The sequence below is a fragment of the Cibotium barometz genome, chromosome 55 (genome assembly GCF_041138505.1).
Source record: "Cibotium barometz isolate CiBa-2024 chromosome 55, ASM4113850v1, whole genome shotgun sequence".
Lineage (NCBI taxonomy): Eukaryota > Viridiplantae > Streptophyta > Polypodiopsida > Cyatheales > Cibotiaceae > Cibotium > Cibotium barometz.
Window position 1 is genome coordinate 18,048,454 of NC_141100.1, and position 24,447 is coordinate 18,072,900.

The 24,447-nt window shown below is 39.6% G+C and overlaps 2 protein-coding genes across 3 annotated transcripts in view; both read left to right on the top strand.

Moving 5' to 3' along the window:
• The window catches only part of LOC147607447 (uncharacterized), a 156,404-nt gene that overhangs the window by 67,281 nt on the left and 64,676 nt on the right, over positions 1–24,447 (top strand). The window lies entirely within an intron of this gene.
• LOC147607448 (respiratory burst oxidase homolog protein A-like) lies at positions 6,919–14,578 on the top strand. 2 transcript variants are annotated; one of them, XM_086790499.1, is made up of 15 exons: positions 6,919–8,163; positions 8,445–8,607; positions 8,706–8,754; positions 8,849–8,962; positions 9,193–9,639; positions 9,838–10,224; positions 10,367–10,462; positions 10,704–10,819; positions 11,008–11,110; positions 11,521–11,579; positions 12,997–13,156; positions 13,352–13,588; positions 13,778–13,906; positions 14,032–14,110; positions 14,237–14,578. In XM_086790499.1, exons 1-15 carry the CDS (start codon positions 7,566–7,568, stop codon positions 14,344–14,346), a joined length of 2,847 nt encoding a protein of 948 aa, XP_086646625.1. In that variant the 5' UTR covers positions 6,919–7,565; the 3' UTR covers positions 14,347–14,578. The 2 variants fall into 2 exon arrangements, with proteins under 2 accessions (XP_086646625.1, XP_086646626.1); XM_086790500.1 differs by lacking the exon at positions 8,849–8,962 and having other exon boundaries at positions 6,991–8,163.

Genomic DNA, 24,447 nt, shown 5'->3' on the forward strand with positions numbered 1-24,447 from the left:
AATGTGCTATTGGAATAAATTGAAATCAGATAAAAAGGACCTTAGCCTAAGGGTCCAGATTTTTTGAAATTTTTGAATTAAGGTTCCTATGGACCAATTAGATTAATCCAAATGTAGGGAGGAGATAAATTAAAGAATAAAAGAAAATCCTCTCCAAAAATGAGTAAATAGTCACATAAGATGAAGAGTTGACTAAGGACAAGGTTATTAGTTAAAAAAAGAAGAGATATTTAGAAGAAATGATGCATTTTTGACGCCTTAATGTGGGAGAATTTCCATCATGAAGGAGGCACCTATTTCACGTGTGGTTGAGTTTTAAACTCACAAATAATGAGATATTTTCATCTCTCCTCTCTCCTGCTTCAACTAGATCCAAAAGGTAAGCTAAACTGGCCTAAAAATGGTCAAAATTTGACCAAACTGATCTGGAAAATTCTAGAATCAGTTTGCTTGGTCAGAGGCTCACTTTTTCCTATAAATAAAGCCTCCCCCTTTGTAAATGGTTAATAGTGTTTTATGCATTGTTACTCTACTCCTCCCCAGAGCCAAAAACAGTGAATTTATTTGATAATTCATTAGTTTTTGACCATTTCCTCTTCAAAAGAATTGGTGGCCACTCTTGTTGCAAACAAGAGTAGATCCCTCAAACCATCAAGCCAAAGGAAAGCTCACAAAAATTCATGTAAGCTAGAAATCCTACTTTTTCTTTTCTAGAAAGAATAAGACTTTGTAATACAATTAGGATAGGATAGAATAACTATCCTTAGACTTAAATCCAATTTATGGAATTAAATCATAAGTTTAGTATAATTTTATAAGCATAAAAGCATAAAAAGCTATTTTCTTAACCCCTAGCTTAACAAGCTTAGAGATTGATTTTGAATTGAGAATTTATCAATGAGAAGCATTCATTTGCTAAAGAATTAGTCATATAGGAATGACTATTCTTTTGGGGGAGAGAGAAATATATACATAAAAAGCATTCTAATTAAGCATAAAGATTAACTTTTTTTGTGATTAATCATTAAAACTCTTAGAGAAAGCTTGATTTGCATTAAAAACAACTAAATAGAAACTTCTCAAGCTTGAGAGGGGTTGAGAAATGAAATCATTGAGAATATTAATGAAAACCATGAAATTACTTCTTACCTCTAGATTTGGCTTGCTTCTTTATCTTATAAGGAAGCCCCCAACCAATCAATTGGTTTAGTATGTTGAGAAGAAAGCTCCAAGGATTGTTGAAGAGAGAGAAGCTCCAATCTCTCCAAAAATAGAAGATTTTTGAGGGATAATAGAAAATATCATTATTTTAATGTAATACTGGCATGGTATAGTTCACACATTTTTTTACAAAAGACTAAGGATCTATTTATAGGTGAGGGAGGCCACTAATTGAGTCCAACTAAGTTCTAGAATTTTCCAGCTTCAGTTTGGCTGAATTTGGACAAGATTTGGACCAGTTTAGCTCCTAGTTTGATCCAGGAGAGATAAAAATATCACAATTTTTTTGAATTAAAAACTCATCCACATGTGTGAATTAGGCACCTACCTCAAGAGTCTCCCCCTCCTTACCAAGGTGTCAAAAATTCATCATTTTCTCAAAATACCTCATTTTTCAAGTAATATCTCTTAATTTTTAACTAATAAACCTTGTACTCAGTCAACTCTTCATCTTATGTGAGCATTTACTCTTTTTTGGATATTTTCTTTTATTCTTTGGATTTATCTCATCCCAACACTTGGATTAATCCTATTGGTCCATAGGAACCTTAATTGGACCATAATCCAGAAATTTCTGAAAATCTAAACCCTTAGGCTAAGGTCTCTTATATCGTTTTTAATTGATTCCTAATGCACATTGGAAAATTCATTTTGAACTTCTGTTTCAAGGGAAACCATTTTAGATACTAGGAGGATTTTTATATCCAAAGATATATCAATTTTGGATTATCTCTCTCTAGACATTTTCTCTCTCTAGGCCAAAACAAGATAAAACAAGATCTTTCTCCTATTTCAGAGAAGGGAATAATTTCAAGAACAGAAGGGGAGGTTCTTACACCTTTACACCTCAAAAGCTGGAGGGAGGAATCTTACATCCTGCCCCACTTAAAAAACGCGAGATATCCTCATCTTGCAGAGCAGCTGGAGGACAAGTCTTTCCCTTAAGATCCAACTGATTATGGGGTTCCTTATGGTCTGGTCAACCCAACAGAATCCTGGGATAAAGATCCTTTCTATAAGAAGCACATATAGAACTCATTATCAGATAATAATTCATTCATAACATATCATTCATATCCTTAACACAATAATGGTCCATCAGACCGAAAATTCCATCTGATCATTCCTCCACGGGAATTTCAGTTATGCAGGTTTTCAATTTGTCATCCCTTAATTAGATCCACTGGGTCAAGGGTTAATAGCAGCAATCTATCAGCACAATCTACTAATCTCACAGTGATTTGCTGAAGTCATAATCGTCATTCCAGTTACCAATATCATCATTGGGATTTGTCCCATTCATCCTCATTGTGGCTTTGTTCAATTTATCTTCTTTCAACCAGAATTCAGGAATCATCATCTTTCAATTAGAATCCAAATCAACTCATCAATTCTTAACCAGAATTCTAAAATCATATCAACCAGCATTCGAATTTATCCCCTCTGGATAGCATTTTTTCTTATAACTTCAAGGTCTTAGATTTACTCGTATATATTGTCAGTAAAGAGCTGCAGTTATACCCACGGTATATACAGGTAGTCACGGTCCTTGGAGTTATAAGGTAAATACCATCATATCTAGGCCTCAAGCAAGTCAGGGATTCCATACAATTGCGGTACTTCCATTTGAAGACCCAATTACCAATTTATGAATTTTTATTTTGAATATCAATTTGTATGAATTTCATCACAATTACAATCTTTTATTGGTACTTCATAAGTTCTTGACATTTCTTGCTTCTCGGTTGATCCACTTTAGCCAATTTGCTCTGATACCAGCTGAAAGATCCCTGCCCCCTCCGCGCAACGAATTTGGGGGTGCTAGTAGCGGAAGTAGCACTTCTTGCCAGGGCAAAGCCTCTCACTCGGGGCCTTGCCCATGGATATCCAGATAAGAGACTAATCCCTCGGTTCTTCCAAAACTGAACCCGAAAAAACTTCCCTCGCCCAGAAAGCACGGGCGATTTCTCCATGATATTTTTATTCTAACTAACCAAACTGATCCGACCGAACCTGTAAGTCACATGGTCAGATCAAGGAAGAAACTTGCACTTGGATCATAGAGACCAATGCTTTTTTCCTCATCGTCGCTCGATAGGCATAGTCATTGATTCTTTTCCATAGAACAAAGACTATCTGGGATTTACTTCATCTATCGTACCATAATAAAATTGAGTCTCAATTTATGGATCCATGAGTCCAGCCTATTAACCCCATCCAATCCCATGGGTTAGCCAACCGCCCAACCACTGTAGTGAAAGGATCCATTTAGGAATTTAGTTATGTTTTATCTCGGGTACCAAGGAAAAGTGTTCCTAGGCCCCCTAGCCGGCGCTTCAAGCAAACTTCAAGATAGTCACACCACTTACACACCCAATATGAAATTGCATGTTTCATAGATTCAACTATCTTTAAAACAATCTTTTAATGAAACCATAGTATCACTGATCATAATCCTCGAAAATATCCGGTTGAATTCTAATTTTCACTCATTCCTTCATCGGTGTACCTATGGCATCATTGGCAACCAGAACGCTCACCCCCACCTGTCCACTCAGGTGCCTTTTCAATAGTTCCTAGCTCATAGTACCTGGAAATATATTCACTTATAAAAATCCAGATGGACTCCCCATTGAAGATCAGCAAGATCAACCAACAGATCCATATAAAAGAGCCATGGACTCATTCGTCGAGGACCAGCAAGGCCAATCAACCAGATCCATGCCCGAGTTCAAAAAACAACTCTAACTCCTTGTTCCAGTTTTCTTCCTCGATGCACGCGTGGGTATCTTCGGCGACCGAGCACCGTATGGTCAGCACCCTTTAGGATCCTTTGCAGGTCACCTAGCGCTTCACTCATAGGCCGCTTTGTTGGTCCCTCATCCACGTACCGGAAGCTCACCATTTAAATCGAACTGAGACTAGTCAAGTCCTCGGCCAACCTTGCTACGCGAGACGTCCTCCATTGACTCTCTGTCAGTTGTTGCAACTTTATCACTTTGGTCTCCACGACCTCATTCACAAGATGGTCAAAATGCTTCCCCAGCATTCTTGACATAAAACAGTCATTTAAAAATAGGTTTCATAAATACAGTTTCTAATGAACTCTCATCTTTTCACATCGTTCCACCTCATTTCTCGTTATTCCACATTCTTCTAAATCAGTTCACTTTGCTTAATCCACATCCAATCATATGTATTCTCATTGTTCTTCATCCATTCTCATCCAATCACATCATATTACGTCTTATCACATCCATTCTCATCCAATCACATCCATTCTCATCCAATCACATCATATTACGTCTTATCACATCCATTCTCATCCAATGTCTTATCACATCCATTCTCATCCAATCACATCATATTATGTCTTATCACATCGATTCTCATCCAATCACATCCATTCTCATCCAATCACATCATATTACGTCTTATCACATCTATCCACATCTATCCATTCTCATCCAATCACATCATATTACGTCTTATCACATCTATCCACATCTATCCTCATCTCGTCTTATCCATTCTCATCTACCTATATCCACATCACATCACATCACATCCATTCACATCTCATCTCATCCATTCACATCTACCTCGATCCACATCACATCTATTCACATCTATCTCGATTCACATCACATCACATCACATCCATTCACATCACATCTCATCCATTCACATTTATCCCGATTCACATCACATCACATCCACTCACATCACATCTTAATCATGTATTGATCACATATCAACACAATGGTAATGATACAAGGTAATCATGTAGTAATCACATATCAATACAAAATCAATAAGATTGCCCCCCCCCCCCCTCAAATAATAAAAAAAGCTCAAATGTACAAAGATATGGAGGATTATGAAGGAGCACCCCAATGCAACTCTGAAGCAAAAGAATATAAGACTAGCCAAGGTTAGAGTAGCTTGGAAACAAGGCAAGTGCACAGTCTATCATGAAGGTAGAGTGAGGACTTTCATTGACCTTGTAGATTTTTTACAAAGGTAATTATACTTGATGCTTAACATGACATATTGGCTAATTGATTAATAGGATGTTTTTTTTAATCATGGATTTAGCTCAAGCTTGACATGGTCTTTTAGTCATGTATTCAGTCTCATAGGTCGTTTTGGCCTTTCGTAGGTTAATATCACTTTCTTTCTTGCTTTCTTTCTTTTTGTCCTCCACACTGCCCACCCCCCCCACACACATTTTGGGGAGTGGACATTGTGTTAACCACTCTAAAATAGCTCTCTCTCTAAGATGACTCTGTATTTAACCCAGAATTGGCATTTGAATGGGTTTAGAGATAGGAACTGCAGATCCTGCCTCTTTCCTTATGGAATCACAACCTCTCTCTCTCTCTCTCTCTCTCTCTCTCTCTCTCGGGGTTACTGTAGACCCTGGCTCTTTCCTTATGGAATCAAGACACTTTTCTCTCATTTGGGGTGGGGGGGTAGGTGTAATAATCGATGAAATCTCTCTCTATAATGAGCTTGAAAAAATCTATAGGTTGGTCACCAAAGGGTGGTCTTTCCTTATGGAATCAAGACACCTTTCTCTCTTTTTTTTTTGGTTTTTTTTGGGGGGGGGGATAGTGAAAAAATCTATAGTTTGGACATGAAAGGGTACTATCTCAATTTAATATATTGAGAGATAGGTAAGGCTAGTAAAGGGTGCGACATGTAGCATGAAGGCTATTATGGCGTCCCTTGATGCACAAGGAGTTAATGGTGGACCGAAGTATTACAAGTTGGTGGGGTGGGCTCTGTGTCGTGTGCTTCATCATTTACTTTCTCTGGCTACCCCTCTCTTGACCTAGCTAGCTGGCTGGCCTCGTTGGCTGCCTGCTCTATGGAGCCAGGAGCACTTATGACAAGGGCGGTGCCCCTCTCTCTCTCTCCCCCCCACACACACACACACACACATGCCTTCATTGCCTTGAGGATGCATCCCTCTCGCACATGCCTTGACTCTTGACGAACACAAGTCCATGTATACCTCAAATCAAGTCCAATCACGTCTCTGCTGCGGATTCCTTTTCCAGGGGGGCCAATTCCCGCCGAGCTGGCGGCCATGATGTGAACTGATTGAACGTCGCAAACGGCCACGGCGCGGGAACAGCCCCAAGTCGTTAGGGCCTGTACACATGTGTAGCACTGGAACCAGGGCGGGGCGTTTCGTGGTCGGACGATAAGGGGAGTCGACCAGCCTAGTCTTCTTCTCTATCTCTGTATATCTCAATCTCTATCTCTTCTCTATATTCGTAGGTTTGGGATGCAGTTTGGGCAGGGTAATTGGGGAGGGATTTTCTGAACAGACGAGGATTGAGAATCCACCAACCTAGCCTTCTTCTCTAGAAAAGTTTTACAAAGCTGTTAAGTGGCAAGAATTTGAAAGTTCAAAATATCGTGGAATGTAAAGGCCCTTACAATTTGCATTGATGTGCACATGCATATAGGGAAGGCATGCATGCAAGAAGCTTTCATATGAAACCTGCAGTCTGGATGTATTTGTGGGTAGACTACAAGTTCAATCTCCACCGCCACACGCTATGTTATTATAAAGGTTTACCCTATTGTAATAATAATGTAGCAAATATCGTTGTCAGTTCGCCAACCCGTGTAGAGAGTTATGGTTTTGTGAGCTTGTTGTCTGTGTATGATCTATCAATACCAACATTACCACCAACCCACTACCTACACGGTACATACTACTACAGACTACCGTCTACTGCACACAGAAAGAGAGAGAGACAGAGAGCGTGCGTGTGTATATGTAGCTCTCTGAGAGCCTCTCTCTCTCTCTCTCTCTCTTGTGGCCTGCTCGCCGCCCTCACCTTTACCAAAATTGAATCATTATCCATCTCCTAGTTTGCAGTGATGATTGTAGTACTTGTAGTCTTTCATTAAAATCTTCTAGCTTGCTTTATTGACTTCTGTACACAGATTTGTTCAGCTCTCAGTAGTAGCTTGCCTGTATTAATGTCCCCCCTCCCCCATGCTCTCTGTATTATACCCTCGCCTTCATTTTTCCTTACCTTCAACCTTAACAGTGCTGCATTGCTAGTAGCAACCCTTTTACTGAGCTCGGTCTCCATTACACATTGTCTTACAGTGGAGATTAGCCATGCTTAACCCTAACCCCGTCCTTAAACATCGTGATTTGAGCCTTCTTTGCTTCTCCTTCCCTTCAACAAGTGAATGCGAGTGGCAGACAGAGCAAGGCTCTTTGCAATGAGAGAAGGTGGGAAGCTCAGCCATCAGCTAATCGTAGGATTGACAGGTAATCTGGGATTAAGACTGTGTTTAGTGCAGCAGCAGCTATGGACAGAGCCCAGTGCAGTGCAAACACGTTGGCGAGCTCTTCAAGTCCCGCGTGTATTAATGCTCACGAAGAGACAGGAGAGGGCAAGGCAACTGTGAAGCAGCTTAGGGAACGCTTCATAGAGGAAAGGGGAGTAAATAACCATGATTACTTAGAGGAGATTAAGGTGGACAATTACTGTGAGAGATTAGCAAACAGCAGTAGCGTTAATTCTGGATTAGGGAATGCAGCTAGCATTGATTATGTGGAGGTTAAAGGTGTTAATAACAGGGTTAGTAGTAACAGCGGGAGGCGGTTGCAGAGCGCAGGTTCGGCAGGAAGCTCAGCGAGGGTGCTTCCGGTGATGTTTTCTCCTGTGAATTCAGATAACTCTCAGATACAGCAACAGCAACAATATCAATACTATGGCCAGCAACAGGAACAGCAGCAGAGGAGTTTTAGTGGTAGATCTCTCACTGGAGCTGGTTATGCTCTCGAAGGCCTTAGGTTTATCAGTGGAGCTCAGAAGCAATGGTGGGAAGCAGTAGAGAGACGCTTCCACAAGCTTTCCTTCTTAGATGGCACCCTCTCTCGATCAAATTTTGCTGCTTGCATTGGTACAGTAATCTAACCTGCTTGTGTGTCGATAATCATCTTAATTCATCTTCAATTTGTACAAAATATGTCCCTCCTCTAGAGTGATTTTAATCATTAATCACTTCACTTAATCATGGTCATTATAGGACACAAATATGTGGTTTTCCATCTGGTTCCTTAAGTAAAGATTATCAATGTCTGTACTACTATAGTACTTATGATGATGACATGATGTGGTTGGCCAAACGCAAAGGTGAAGGAAGGCCACAAACCTTAGGTTAATTTATTTTAATATATCCAGGAATGGAGGATTCAGAGGCCTTTGCTGGAGAGCTGTTTGATGCCCTTGCAAGAAGGAAGGGCGAGGATCACGTGGAGTGCATCTCATTGGACGGTCTGAGAGACTACTGGGCCCAAATAACTGACGATAGCTTTCATTCCCGTGCACAAATCTTTTTCAACCTGTAAGTTTCATCTCCCTAATCATATCTTTAACCCCTCAATTGTAATTAGGAGCTAATCCCCACCATTATGGCTAATCTCTTTCATGGAATACCCGTAGATGTGATAAGGATTCCGACGGCCAGATTGCTGAAGAAGAAGTGAAAGAGGTTAGATAATCTTTTTTTTAATATTTAATTTTATTTTTTTTCTCATAGATTATGTGGCTAGACGCTAATTGTGTCTTAATGTGTGCTTAAGTAGATGATTATGTTGAGCGCTTCCTCCAATAAGCTCTCTATATTAGAGGAGCAGGCAGAAGAGTATGCATCACTCATAATGCAGGAGCTTGACGTGGACAAGCTAGGTTACATAGAGGTTAGCATTAATTAGCTCACTAATCAATGCTTGGTTAGCCAAACACAGCCCACTAATCCCTCTTGATTGGCTACACAACCCACTAATCATCGTGATCAGCTACACAACCCACTTAATCAATCTTGATCAGCTACACAACCCACTAATCAATCTTGAGATCAGCTACACAATCTGTTGATTAATTCTAGTCAATATCATTAACGTGTTAATTTTTATGTTCGCTGCTGTAGCTCTCGCATTTGGAGTCATTGTTCCGAGCTGCCGCCGAAGGCTACAGCAGAGACAACACCGTGATTAGCACTAACAACACCATTAGCACCCTAATACCAGCAGCCACACCACCTGTTAGAAGGAAGCGCAGGCTGATTAGAAGCTTAATTTGCTTAAATCGAAAGGCCATGTATTTCTTGTGGGACCATTGGCAGAGGATATGGATCTTGGCGTGCTGGGTGGCCGTTATGGTGGGGCTGTTCACATGGAAATTTTTCCAGTACAAGCAGAGGACGGATTTCCAGATAATGGGCTACTGTGTGTGCACTGCCAAGGGCGCAGCAGAGACTCTGAAGCTCAACATGGCCCTCATCCTGTTCCCCGTGTGCAGGAACTCCATGACCTGGCTGCGCTCCACCTTCCTGGGCTCCATTGTGCCTTTCCATGACAACATCAACTTCCACAAGGTGAGTCAATACTCTAATCTTCATGAATAAGCGTTTAAAAGATATCCTAATGTTTAGAAATAATTAACCTAACCTACCATATTGGATTAGAATCTGTCTAACTGAGCCACTTATGGGCTTCTTACCATCTTCTCATCATTTTAGCTAGAGCTTCTTCTCTCATTGTGATTACAAACATAGATAACCTATGTGTTTCAGGTCATTGCAGGAGGGATTCTTTTAGGAGTAGCCATGCATGCAGGGTCTCACTTGGGATGTGACTTCCCGAGGATCGCAGCTGCGGATCACCGCATGTTCATGGAGACCATAGCTGATGACTTTGGTAACAGGCAACCATCTGTGCTGGAGATAATCCTCACTCTAGAGGTCATGACAGGGATCATGATGGTGGTTCTCATGGGCATTGCCTATCTCCTAGCAAACCACTGGTTTAGAAGGAACATTGTGAAGCTTCCATGGCCTTTCCATAGGCTCACTGGCTTCAATGCCTTCTGGTACTCCCACCACCTCTTCCTCTTCGTCTATGCTATCCTCATCATCCACTCCTTGTTCCTCTTCTTGGCGCATGAATGGACCCAGAAAACAGTAAGAAATGCTCAGTTCTTATGTTATCATTTCCAGGTTTTGAAGAGATTGTAATATGTAGTGACAAAAACAAATGTTTTAGGTTAAATAATCAGTTATTGGGTTGTGAACTCATTCCATTTACTGATATATTTTGTCTTAGACTTGGATTTACATAGCTGTTCCAATGTTGCTATACATGGGTGAACGATTATTGAGAGTATTTAGAGCTGGGCAATACAAAGTCAACACAGTGAAGGTAAGCTCTAATCAGATTCTATTTTAGTGTTGTCCTTTACATAAAAGATGATATTTTCTAGCATTACATGACCCCTACTGCAGGCTGTGGATTATTTAAGTACAATCCTTCTATTAATACACCATTCATTGACATGGTTCACTATAGGTATTACAGTGGTGCTCAATCCAATCTGTGTTTTAAGATCCTGCCAGCTAGCATTGCATGTGATTTGGAAGCTCATATTTGAGAATTGTTGCAGGCGGCCGTATACGCGGGTGATGTGCTGGCTTTGTACATGACTAAGCCACCAGGGTTTAAATATGAGAGTGGCATGTACATATATCTCCAGTGTCCATCCATATCTCCTTTTGAATGGTGAGAAGCAGTTGCTTCAATATTGTGAAACCACTCAACTTTACATGATTCATTGAACAAACTGTCCAATAAAATGAAAAGGCTATTACAATGTGTGTGTGTGAATGCAATGTGTGCGTGTGCATGGTTTGTTGGGCCTTCATATCTGGTTAAAATGGGGCTAGTTTTATCCCTTTCATCATTGACAGGCACCCATTTTCCATCACATCTGCCCCAGGTGATCACTATCTCAGCGTCCACATTCGTGCCCTTGGAGACTGGACGCAGGAGATGGGAAAGGTTTTTAAAGAGGTAAAACAAAATCTGTGTATGTATGTGTGTGTGTGTGTGTGGCACTCTCAATGTGTGTATATGTTTGTGTCTGTGTGTGGGGGGCACTCTCAATGTGTGTATGTGGATGTACATGAACCAATAAGGCTTCCCTGTGTATATGTTTGTGTCTGTGTGTGGGGGGCACTCTCAATGTGTGTGTGTGGATGTACATGAACCAATAAGGCTTCCCTAGCGGCCTGCATTTGCAGCGAAGAGGGCTGCGGGGCAGCGCAGCAAAGTGAGCTGCATATGCATCTGCAAGTTCTTGTTTTGTGGATGTCCATCTTCTTGTGTGTGTGTGGAATGGGTGTGTATGTGTGTGTGCGGCACTCCCAATGGGCTCTCTTGCTCTTCTTAGTTAATGTGTTCCTTTGCAACACACATTGCAGGCCTTGGAGTATTCTGAGAAGAAAAAATATGGGAGTGATGAGAACGAGCACGATCCACGGTAAGGACTCGTACACATGAGCAAAGAGGATTGTAATTCTACACCCACTATTGGGCAGTGATGACGTTAGTGGGGATGTCGTAGTATCTAGTCCATACTATGCATAATGGAGTTGATAGTTATATAGTCTTGTGGGTTGACTACCATGAGTATATAACATGCACATTCCTAAAAGGTGAATTCGGGTATTTTCTTGGATTCATCTAGGTATATAATTTAGCTGTATTAGCAGACATGCAGATTTTACATTGTGAAGTTTTCGTCGAAGTTGCGGCCAGTCGATATTGTGCTTATTCTTTCTATCTTTAGCGGTGCATTTGCTCTATCAACTAATTTGTTGTACTAATTCTTTCTATTTGCTACTTCCCTTAGTGCTAGGCTTCATTATGGCTGAGTTTGCCCTGCATCTCCGGAGGTTTGACAAAAACTCTATACGAAGGGCTTTGTGTGAATATATGCTCTTATGTGCGTGTGTGTGTGTGTTTGTGGAGTGCGTGTGTGAGAGCATATCTTGATACAGAGTTCTACACCCACTACTTCCCAGAGTGCTAGGCTTCATTATGGCTGAGTGTGCCCTACATCTCCGAAGGTTTGACAGAAACTCACTACGAAGGGCTTTGTGTGAATATATGCTCTTTTATGTGTGTGTGTGGAGTGTGTGCGTGAGAGCATATCTTGATACAGAGTTCTACATCCACTATTGCTTATTCTTTATATTTTTAGCGATGCATTTGTCCTATCAACTACTTATTTGTTGTACTAAGTCTTTCTATTTGCTACTTCCCTTAGTGCTAGGCTTCATTATGGCTGAGTTTGCCTTGCATCTCCGGAGGTTTAATAGAAACTGAGTACGAAGGGCTTTGTGTGAATATATGGTATTATGTGTGTGTGGAGTGCTTGTGTGAGAGCATATCTTGATACAGAGTCCTACACCCACTATTGGGCACTGATGACGTTAGTGGGGATGTCGTAGTATCTAGTCCATACTATGCATAAATGGAGTTGATAGTTATATGGTCTTGTGGGTTGACTACCATAAGTATATAACATGCACGTTCCTAAAAGGTGAATTTGGGCATGTTCCTGGATTCATCTAGGTATATATGCTCTTATGTGTGTGTATGTGTATGTGTGTGTGCGCGTGCGTGGAGTGTGTGTGTGAGAGCATATCTTGATACATGTTCTATACCCACTATTGGGCACTGATGACGTTAGTGGGGATGTCGTAGTATCTAGTCCATACTATGCATAATGGAGTTGATAGTCATATAGTCTTGTGGGTTGACGACCATGAGTATATAACATGCACGTTCCTAAAAGGTGAATTCGGGCATTTTCCTGGATTCATCCAAGTATATATATTTACATGATTTAACTTTCCTCAAAATGATGTATTTTTTGTGATCAATTTTGCTAGTTTCCCCAAACTTTGTATTGATGGGCCATATGGAGCTCCTGCACAAGACTACAAGAAGTATGAAGTGATGATGCTGGTTGGGGTGGGGATTGGTGCTACACCCTTCATAAGTGTGGTGAAGGACGTGCTGAATCACATAAGGCTAGCTGAATTAAACCTGGTGAGTGATGCAAAAATTGGCATGTAATATTAAATGAAGCAATCCAATGCAATGCTTAGCACAAGGATTTGTTTGAGTGTGTGTGTGTGGGAGCGAGGGGGGGGGGGGGGGGTGGAGGGGCTTGGAGCAAAGATTGAATTCCTGTGGCATAGTTACTGTGGAGATTAGGGCTAATTTCTTGGCTTAATCTTGCAGCTGGATTCTTCTAGCAACTCTATTAGCAGTAATAGATCAAGTGAGAGCCCCTTGGCAAGTAATCACAGTAATAATTACGCTTCTCCCAGCCCTCTGATGAGTAGCCCTTCATCAAGGAGATCAAAGAAGAAGCACAGACCACCAACACAAGCCTATTTCTACTGGATCACAAGAGAGCAGAGATCATTCGAGTGGTTCAAAGGGGTCATGAACGAAGTAGCAGAGACTGATCAGAGAGTAATAATGCCCACCACCTTGTCTGTTCATAATAATAACGATAATTGTAATCATAATCATGATCATGATCATAATCGTAATCATGATCATAATCATTATCATGATTATGATCATTATCATGATCATTATCATAATCATAGTAATGGGTCTGTAAATAAACAATAATATCGTACTCGTTGTCGTCTTTAGGCTGTGATTGAGATGCACAACTACTTAACCAGTGTTTATGAAGAAGGCGATGCTCGTTCTGCTCTGATCACTCTGGTGCAGGCGCTCCACCATGCCAAAAATGGTGTCGATATATTATCTGGGACCAGGGTAAACATTAATCTCGCTCAATTAAGAAAAATGATCACATTTAAGGCCGTTTTTTAATAAATTAAACCATTTTTTTAAAATGATTAGACCAACTCTTGCGCTGTTTTTTGATAAATCTTTCCCAGGTTAGAACGCATTTTGCCAGACCCAACTGGCGGAAGGTATTTTCAAGAATGGCAGCCAACCACCCTGGTGCTAGAATAGGTAAATAATCAGAATTTTCCCCAAAAAAGATTAAAAAAAAATCAACTGAAAATATAAATATACATTTTCGGCATTATTTTTGTTGTAAGATAATATATATATATATATTTTTTCGTTAATTTGCAGGCGTTTTCTACTGCGGCCCCTCCGTCCTTGCCAACGAGCTCGACAGCCTTTCGAGGAAATTCTCTCAGAATTCCTCTTCTAAATTCGAATTCCACAAAGAAAACTTCTAGCATTTTAACCAAAGTAAAAAAAGAGAAAGGGGAAAAATAAAAAGTAAAATAAAATGGATACCCATTTTTTTTTTGGCAGGTTTCCCTAAGCTTATTTTTTTAACAATGCAGTTTTGATATTTATTGTGAAATTGTCATGTACATATTATATATATATATATATACACCATGTGTGTAATAAACATAGCACCTGTCTTTTAACCAAAAATAAAGGAGAATTAGTACGAATAAATTATTCTGGGGATTTTTCAATATTAAAAATCCAGCAATTACAGAATCATTTACTTTTTTACTGCGTGTCACGTGTGTGAAGCACGTACGGGTCTTCCATTTGTGTGTCCTACTCCTATATTCACAGCTTTTTATATGTGGTGTGCTAATTATGACGTGTCCCCAATTAATTAACTTATGTTAGCTCAATTTTGGTAGAGTTGACTAGTGAGTAGCTCATAGTTGCTTTTTTTGAGATGGGCGTCTGTGTGACACGGGTCCTCCATTTGTGTGTCCTATATTCACAGCTTTTTATATGTGGTGTGCTAATTATGACGTGTCCCCAATTAATTTACTTATGTTAGCTCAATTTTGGTAGAGTTGACTAGTGAGTAGCTCATAGTTGCTTTTTTTGAGACGGGCTGTGTGTCCTGTTCTTGAGCATTTTGGTCGTAAAATACTCGCAAAATTTTAAAATGCTCGACAAAAATGACATTGAAATCCCAAAAAACTCTCTAATTTCATCAAACCCATCAATTTTGAAGGGCAAGAGTGCAGATCATAAAGCAAGCATTAGTGAGCTTCATCGACGCAGGGGTGTTGTTGGCCATCCCCCATGCGCATCGCAAGTAACCTAGGCTTGAAGTCTGTAACTCTCCTTCGAACTTCAAAATTTAGGAAATTGAAGGCTTAAAGGTACCTTGGTCTTCATTTGAAACCCACACTCACGAAAATTGACTTGGGGTGGTTGGCCTTCTTTAGAAACCAAAATTTTGAGGTACTTCCTATGAAACTTTGGAGGGCAATGATGCCCATTTAACGCGCAATAAATTTTAGGGGGAACTCACCACGTTGTATGAGGGGAAGAGATGGAGAGGTACATGGCAATGATGCCCGTTGAAGGCTTGCATATTTTAGGGGGGACTCACCATGTTGCATGAGGGGAAGAGATGGAGAGGTACATGTAGCTTAATGATGGCCATTGAAGGTTGCAAATCTTGGGGGGACTCACTGTGTTGTATGAGGGGAAGAGATGGAGAGGTACATGCAAATGAGCACTCCCACTTGTAATATACATGCACCTAATCGGAGGTTACCAAGCGTACGTACTTGATTTTTTTAATACCGAGTATGAATTTATAATAATAAAGACGTGATGCCATGATATGTACCTTGGTAAGGAGTAACTAAAAATTGATGTGTCCTCTTATTTTTTTGTTTTAATATTAAGGACAAAATGTCTATGATCACATCCTTTTTGCATATGAAATAGCATCATGATGACTAAAAAATAATAATCATTATTTTTTCATACTTCAGTCATGAAAAAGTGAATCCATAAATAGTTTTTTGAGAAATGCTAGGATTCATTTTTTGTAAATGTCATGATTCAAAAGGCCTTTGAATAATAGAATGAAGGTCCACAAACCTTATACAAGGGTAATTATTTGTTTATTTATATTAAAAAAACTAATAGAATGCATTATGAATAAAAATAAGTGTAAATTATAAGACCATGTAGGCTTTGCATGCTTCTTTGGATGTTGCTTGTAGAGATGTGTCTTGTAAATTTGAGAGAGAGAGAGAGAGAGAGAGAGAGAGGGGATGCATCATCCAAAGCCTCAACAGTTAAGGGTTTCCCACCAGCACCACCTGCCAGAGCCCTGGTGAAGGACATGAGCATGGATGAATTGGAAAAAAATCTACTAAACCATTTAGGCGAGTAGTTATTAGTAGGGCTATCCCAAAAGGCAACCTCAAGGCTAGTCCCTCATGCATAGGACACCCACACCTGTTTTCACCAACACATAATTTATCATTTAGGCTAGCAGTTTTGGTACAAGAGTAACGTCAAGGCTTGTCCTTCAAGCAAGACACCCACACCTACTTCCACCAATACATAATTTACCCACCAAAATCATATAAGTACAATGTGTCCACCCGAAGCTAAGGCCTAGACAACAACAATTTTGTGCTGACTATCAGTGCTATGGAAACTATGACATAACTCATTGTTCGTGCTAAGGAAACTCAACAAGGTGGATTCTAACACCATAATAGATGCTCCCCACACCAAGGTAACCATTAACCTTGCCAGCCTCACTAGTCACTCTTTAGTAGGCATAAGTTCTAGTGCTTAATTATCAAAACACCTTACCATGAGGTATGTATAGGCTACCATAATAATTTCCATATCCATCTCTAGTTTTACCACCTCAACTAGTTCCTTAAATAACCATACAATACTTGGTGATTTTGCCCACAAAAATAGAGACTCGAGAATAAGAGAGCTATGAGTCTTATGAACAAAAAAACCCATATGAGTAGAAAGAGTATGGTTCCTATATGGATATGTTGACTAGTATTCACCCATTGTTACTATGCCTCTCTATTCAAAGCCATGGTGTAATAAAGATCAAGACCTTAACAATATGGTATGTAGGCCACCAAATAATGCAATGCTTTCGACGATGTAAAGGCCCACACCATACTCCAGAGTGCCCTCATAAAGATCATGCACATTAAATCCCTGGAGTGCCCTCACAAAGATCATAAAAGTCATACCCATCAAATCCCTGGAGTGCCCTCACAAAGATCATGCACATTAAATCCCTGGAATGCTCCAAGCACTACAAATCCTATGCAAAACCCCAAAATAATTCCTTACGGTGGACACATGCTACAAGTACAGATTCGATCATGCTTACAAAGGATTGTCCCGATAGGGTGACAATCACCCTCGTGTGTGGTAGAAGCATGCTACAAGTACAGATTCGATCATGCTTACAAGGATTGTCCCAACAATAGGGTGACAATGCCCCCTATGGCAGAAGCATATATTTACCACTTCAACGAGCCTTAATTTATTGAGCATGTAAGGAGGAATTATTCATATAGTCCCCCTTAATGCCATCACAACACTACAAAACTGAGACGAGGGAAAAAGTTAAAGGAAAATCCAAGGCTACCAATAAGTAGAAAGCCAAGGCTTTAACTTCAAAGAAAGTAGCCCAAAAGAGCCCAAGGTTGCCAATAAGTAGAAAGACCAGGCTAAAGTGAGAAATCAAAGATCCAAAGGCTTGCCCTAAAGGCCAATGACCAAGAACCTAAGGTCCAAAAGAAGAAGAACTTGAAGAGCATATGAAAACACAATGCATAAATAATTATTAAGGAAAAAAATGTCATAAGCATTAAAGGTAGTTCAAAGAAAGCTCTGAAGTTACCTTCCTTGCAAGGAAGGTAAGCGATCTCCCACACAAAGCTGCTCAGATGAGAGCTCAGGCTACCTCCCTTTATCGAGATAGCAAAGCAATATTCTGCATAAACCCACTCTTCCTAAGGGAAAGAAATCCATAGATTACAAAAACCTTCCAAAGAACTCAAGGAGTACCCCAACCCCATGTTTGAGAAAGAGAGAATGAAACGAGCTCAAGAGCTTATGAGGAAGGTGCAAGATAAACTAGAGCTAGTACTAGAGCAAGTGGCCTAAGCATATCTCAAACCCTATCCTAGGGCTAATTATAGACCTAGTGAGAAGCCCTATATTTTTCCAAAGGCCTTAGACATACCCATAGCCATTCTTAAGAGGTCATAAATAGAACTATTTTTAGAGCCTTTGCCTCTAAAACCAATTCAACTAGGCCCCACATTACTAGATGTAGTGAGGGAAGACTTAGCAAGAGGCGAAAGTTAGCCTTCCATGGGCCATCATAGTCAACATGACATTTTTTATTTTATCCCCTTTAGAGGCATCGCCTCCTAGGGAAGGATCAATCATAACAGGGCTCACAGCCTTCTTATTCTTGGAAGTTTGAATTTTGATAAGTTCCCTTTTGGAAGTAAATTCCCAGCTTTAGAGAGACTTATCTAATTGGATAAATGAGAACTTAAGAGGCCACACAACTGAACCTAAACCTAAAGAGGAGGAGGATGAACCATGCCCTATTGGGCCCCCTCCCTCGATAACCAAAACTAAAGGACATCCAAAAGTTCCCATTATGAACAAGCTAGGGCTATTTTGAAAGTGATATACTAATATTTTCTCTAGATGTTTATATATTTTTGATAGAGTTTGATCTTCTTGTATTATTAGGGTAGGGTACTTGATATGTTTGATAGAGAAATCATAATGAATACTTATATTTTCTCTAGATGTTTTTATATTTTTTTGATAGAGCTTAAGTATACCATAAGGATGATAAAGAGTGCTTTCATGTAGACATAAGTATTTATGTGTATCATATGTTTCTAGCAACCCTTGGGCCTCGAACCATGGAGGACTATTAGAAAGAGTTTTAAAATTTGCGATAGGGGTGGAAGGAAGGTGGCATAAATAGCTCTAACATCTCTTCCCTTTCATCCAAAATGGTGGAGTGCATGAGAACTCTACATCATGATCTAAAATTGAGCATTGTGGTATGTAAGGCAAAGTGTATATGGTACTGTACTTCGTAAGATAGATGTCTATGAAAAATTACCATGATTATTGTTAGGCTACATCTCTATCCAAGTTCTGTTGAATGAGTGCAATATCCCCCTTGGTTATGTCCTCACAATAAAATCTATATCATATTGTAAAAATGAGAGGGCTAGTGACGAGAAAACATAGGTTAAGAGTATGTGGAGGGGCCCTCAAAGTCACCGCCAACAAGACCAATTGTGATGGGCACTCCACCAGCTGCTTTAGTTTGTCATTGGGCTCTTTAGCACATGTGGCTTCTACTGCTGTGTTGATTCAACTACAATTCTAATTTTGTAATCTGGACATTTTTCTTGGCGAGACGACGAGCAGAGCTGTGATTATCTCTTCACAAGTTTCCCTTGCTGCCTGAACGAGAGTGGCATAATTTATTTGGCTTCTTAGGCTTGTCTTGACATATCTTCAAGCTGCTGGAGTAGGTCCTTTTGAGACAACTTTTCCTTTGATTACATAGAGTCTATCCAATGAGCCACTACTTGCTGGTGACTATTGATGGCTAATTCCAGATGGTCGTTGCTTATTTCAACCTCTACATAAAGAGATCATATAGTTCATACATGCAGCTCTTCTCGTTCCTTCTCCAAGCGCTCTATGCATTGTCTTTTGATCTCCTCGGTCTTGTGAAATTCTATGACCTATTCTTTAGTTAGCTTGTTACTAGCTTTAAAGTCTACCTTGGTTTGTTGGAGTTTGGCCTTTAGTTAACTAGATTGTTCTACCTCTGCTTTCAACTTCTGTTCATAATATTTTCCCTTAGATCGTTGTAGATGCTTCTCTTATTGACTTACATGTTCCTTTAGCTTCTTGGTGGATTCTTCTTTTTGTGCTAGGTAGATGCACCAAAGAAAGAAGTGTAATAGAAAGAGCTCCCAAGTTAGAAAAAGTTTCAAGAAGAGATTCTTTAAAGAACAGGTAGATGCTCCTAAACCTATTGAAGTTGCTATCGTAAGACCCTCAAAAAATCATGAAATAAGTGAGGATACAAAAGAGAATAAGAAGAGCAACCAAGCAAGAGAAGAGTCAGAGGAGTGACCAAGCAAGAGAATATACACTCTTAAGGATCTTAGCTTATAGATGCCTGCACTAGGTTTTCTTACAAATCTTCCACTATTATCTCCTAGTCATACAGAGACAAACCTCTTAAGCTGTATGGCTGCATTAGAATATTACCTGGGTAAGAAATATAGGGATACATATACTTACATTATGAGTCCACAGAGAGAAGGAAGATGATGATAATGATCGTTTTGGTATCAGAGTCTCATATTTTGAATTAGTTATATTCTCGACCACTTATATAAGAAAAGGCTTAAGTCTTTTGAAGAAGAACCTAGTGTTATGTCCTCAATCTTTGTGGATTCTCTGTTGCCTCTTTTGGCTTACATTTAATTAGTTGTTCTGGGTGTTGTGAGGAAGGAATTTCGGGCTCTTCAAGGATATATGTTTGTATATATGTCTGTATACAAGCTCCTCCAAGGGTTTCTTAGTAGAGGATTCCATTATGGTTTGGGGGATCTACTCTATAGCAAACATGAATGGTTCCTTCTATTGAACTTGTTGAGGCACTCTAATATAAGGTGTTCCTTGGGATTTGGTGAAAGAAAAAAAACTATACATGTGTCTAGATCAGCACCTTAGACCATTGTAGAGAACTCTGTTATAGTGAGGGAGGGAGATCTGCATGTAAATACTCTTTACCCTCATCTGATGCTTTTTGTCCACCCTTTATACCATTTTAGAGACCTTTTTTGGAGAGGGAGGGAAATAATCTCCACCATTCTTCTCAACCACCCTAGGGCATTGCTTGGTAGGATTCTTTTTGGTTTGAAGCCCCACTTTCTTTTTCTGCTCCATATGTACCAAAATCTTATTTTTTCTGGCAATGAGGACATTTGCCTCCTCAAGGTCCCTCAACTAAATCTTCCTAGCTAATCTTGGTAGGTTCTATAAAAATCTCCTTTATTATGGGGGGAGTGGGGTACCTATGGTGTAACATAAGACATGACTTAGGACCTTGGTGAGAGGAGGTAAGAGTTCACTACCTTGTTCTGATGCTATGGTAGGAATATATATGGTTCTTTGTGAAGATAATATGCCTAATTATTCTTGTGTTCATGTGAATTTTTACAACTTGTGGAGGTCAATCTGATTATGCATGTCCATGGGATTAATATGCTTGTCAACTCATCTGCATTTTCTTCACACCATTGTTTGTTTGAACACCTTCTCTTTAAGCATTGTATCGAATGGCAAACCCTTGTGTTCCACCTTGTGTATATATGTGGCTACTACTAGTAAACTGCATAGCTTATCTTATATCATCTTTCTTAATCGTCACTTTCTTGGTGGTCCCATCTAGCAATGCCACTTCACCTATTTTGTCGTTTTATCATATGATTTAATAATATTAGCACAAAGTTATGCATTGATGACTTTAGGGAGCTACTGTGTAAAGAGAATGTGGCGGAGAGGGAGAGCTTGAGTTCCTTGTAAAAGCAAACATACACACACAAGAGAGAGCAAGACACAACATAGCGATGGATGGCTGAATTTTCTTCTATCTTCTTCTCTTCTCTAAAATCATTAACATAAAGAGGAAAACTAAGTTATATAGAAACAGGTAATGATACTGTGCATCCCATTGCATATGTTGGTAAAGTGTCATTGTCTATGGAGGATGGAAAAATGAAATACTTTTGGCAAATGTACTTGGTAAATCACTCACCATGACCAGTCATGGGTGAGTGGTTTAGATACATGCAAAAAATGAAAATACCAGGTTACGTAGAAATAAGTGATGATACTACACATCCCATTATGTATGTTGGTAAAATGCAATTGTCTATGTAGTATGAAAAAATGAAGTACTTGGAAGATGTACATCATGTTCCAAGTATTATAAAAAACCTCGTTTGCATTGGTGGGGATAGATGGTTGAAAAGGGTCTACCAAGTGAGGTTTAATCCTCAAGGATGTTTTGTGAAAGACTTCAAAAATTAGTGTCGTTTAGTTGCAAAGGGTAGCATAAATAGCAAGATGTTTACATCGTTAGATGTAAACATGTTTGAGGTGAAGGTAGCCATGTTTGCACACACGGGACAAGTATCATAAGTGACATATGGCATAAGTGCATTGGCCATGTAAATATATAGTGCCTGAAGTCTGTGCAGGCCTAAAATATTAGTGCATTTTTACCAAAGTTTAAGATTGATGATATGCATAAATTATGTGAAACATGCTAGCTTGGTAATAAGCAGGCCAAACATGCTTTCCCACATGAAAAGCATGTCAGTGTAATACCATGAATGTTATACATTCGGATGTATGGGGACTAACCAAGACTGCAACAATTACAGGTTGTAGGTATTATATTACATTCATTGATGTGATCACACTAGGAAAGTGTGGATTTATTTCATAAAGGAGAAAAGTGAGGGGTTTGCAAGTAAAGGTGGGGAAGGAAAAAGGCATGCAAATAAAATGCCTACGATCAGATGGTGAGGAGAGTGTTTCCCTAATAAGTTCACTGCTTTCTTGAGAAAGTAGGAAATCACGAGACAGTTTACATATGTAAGTCCAGTCCACAACAGAATGGTGTTGAAAAGAAAGAAAAAATAGACACATTGCAGAAGTGGCATATGCCTTGATATCTGAAAAGAATATGCTATATTCTTTTTGGATAAAAGTAGTAGTAATTGTTATGTACATTATGAAGAGGACTCCCACTACAATTGTTCATAGTATGACACCTGAATAGAAGTTTATAGGTAGAGAAATACATCTTCATTGGTTATGCTTTGGTGCAAAAACGTTATAGATGTTATAACCATACCACTCGTGAGATGCAAGTAAGTAGAGATGTCTTTGATGAGATGAGTAGGTGGTATGCACTACTAGTGAAGACAACAAAAGATGTAGATATAAGAAGTAATGATGTTGCCCCACATGTAGAGTAGTAATCCTAGGTGCTTAGTGGACTTGGAGAGTCCTCTAGAGCAATGGATCCAATGCTAGTCCATGGTCATGCAAATTGAGGAAAAATGTAGGTACACATGTATCATGCAAAGAAAAGGAAAAGATAGATCAATCTTTTGTGCTTGATCTATCGTCAAGTCACTTACATGTGGATGGTGACTCTAGTAGCTTTGAGCAGAGCCTTGATAAGGATCTTAACAATGGTGGTTACTCTTGGTGCAAGGAGAACCTGGGCTATTTTGAGGACACTCGTCGGTAGTGATCCAGGTGTATGCAGGTCTACGAGGGTTAGACCTTGTTGACAGGTTGAGATGTGATGGATATACATCCCATCATTATGCTTACATGGTTAAATTAATACATGAATTGAAGCCCACTTTTTTTGAACACACTTGTTTGCAATAAAAAATGGAAAGATACCATGAATGAGGTGATGGCAGCATTAGATGCAAATGTAACATGAGAGCAGACACTTGCAAATAAAAAATGGGAAGATACCATGAATGAGGTGATGGCAGCATAAGATGTAAATGCAACATGAGAGTTAGTGCCTTTGCCTAAGGAAAAGAAGGTAATTGGATGTAAGTGGATGTATAAGATCAAGCATAATGTAGATGTATCAGTGATGAGCAGCAAGATTGTGCCAAGGGTTATGAGAGCAGACTTATGGCATTGACTATAAGGAGACAATCAACCCGATTGCGAGAATGGCAACACCATGAGAGCTGTCAATAATGCTATGGCTGCAAATGAAGGGCTCGTCTTTACATCAGTTGGATATCAGTTGGATGTAAAGAATGCTTTCTTGCATGGTGATTTGCGAGAAGAAGCATATATGCTACAACCACCAAGTTATGAGAGTGATGCACACCTTGATTTTGTGTGCAAGTTACACAAATCCTTGTATTGCTTGAAGCATGCACCCAGAGCATGGTCAAACAAGATCGGGGAGTATCTTGTTACCATGAGATTTCAGATATCCAATTAAGATTTTTTACTTTATGTGAAAAAGATAGATAGAGGGATCATTTATACCACTAACCCAGTATACCATGCTAGAACAAAGTACATTTAGATGCATTATCACTTTGTGAGGGAGAATGTTCTAGCAAGTGATATAGATCTGGTATATGTTAGCACAAAGGATCAATTATTAGCTGACATCTTCATAAAGGTATTGGGCACAGAGAAGCTCCACAGGTTTAGGAGCTTACTTGGAGTGCCGTGTGTGGAGTTGCACTTAAGGGGGAATGTTGAGATATCAAGCTCAGTTTACTAGTGTACTGCAGACATTGATGTGACTTACTTGGGTGATATCTTCATAAGTGGATAGGGATGGATTTAATACCATTATTTCCTTTCTTGTTGACATCTAGCTCTTCCTTTTCTATATGTGGCCCTTTCTTCTTCTATTATTGGCAATATGAGTCCAACAT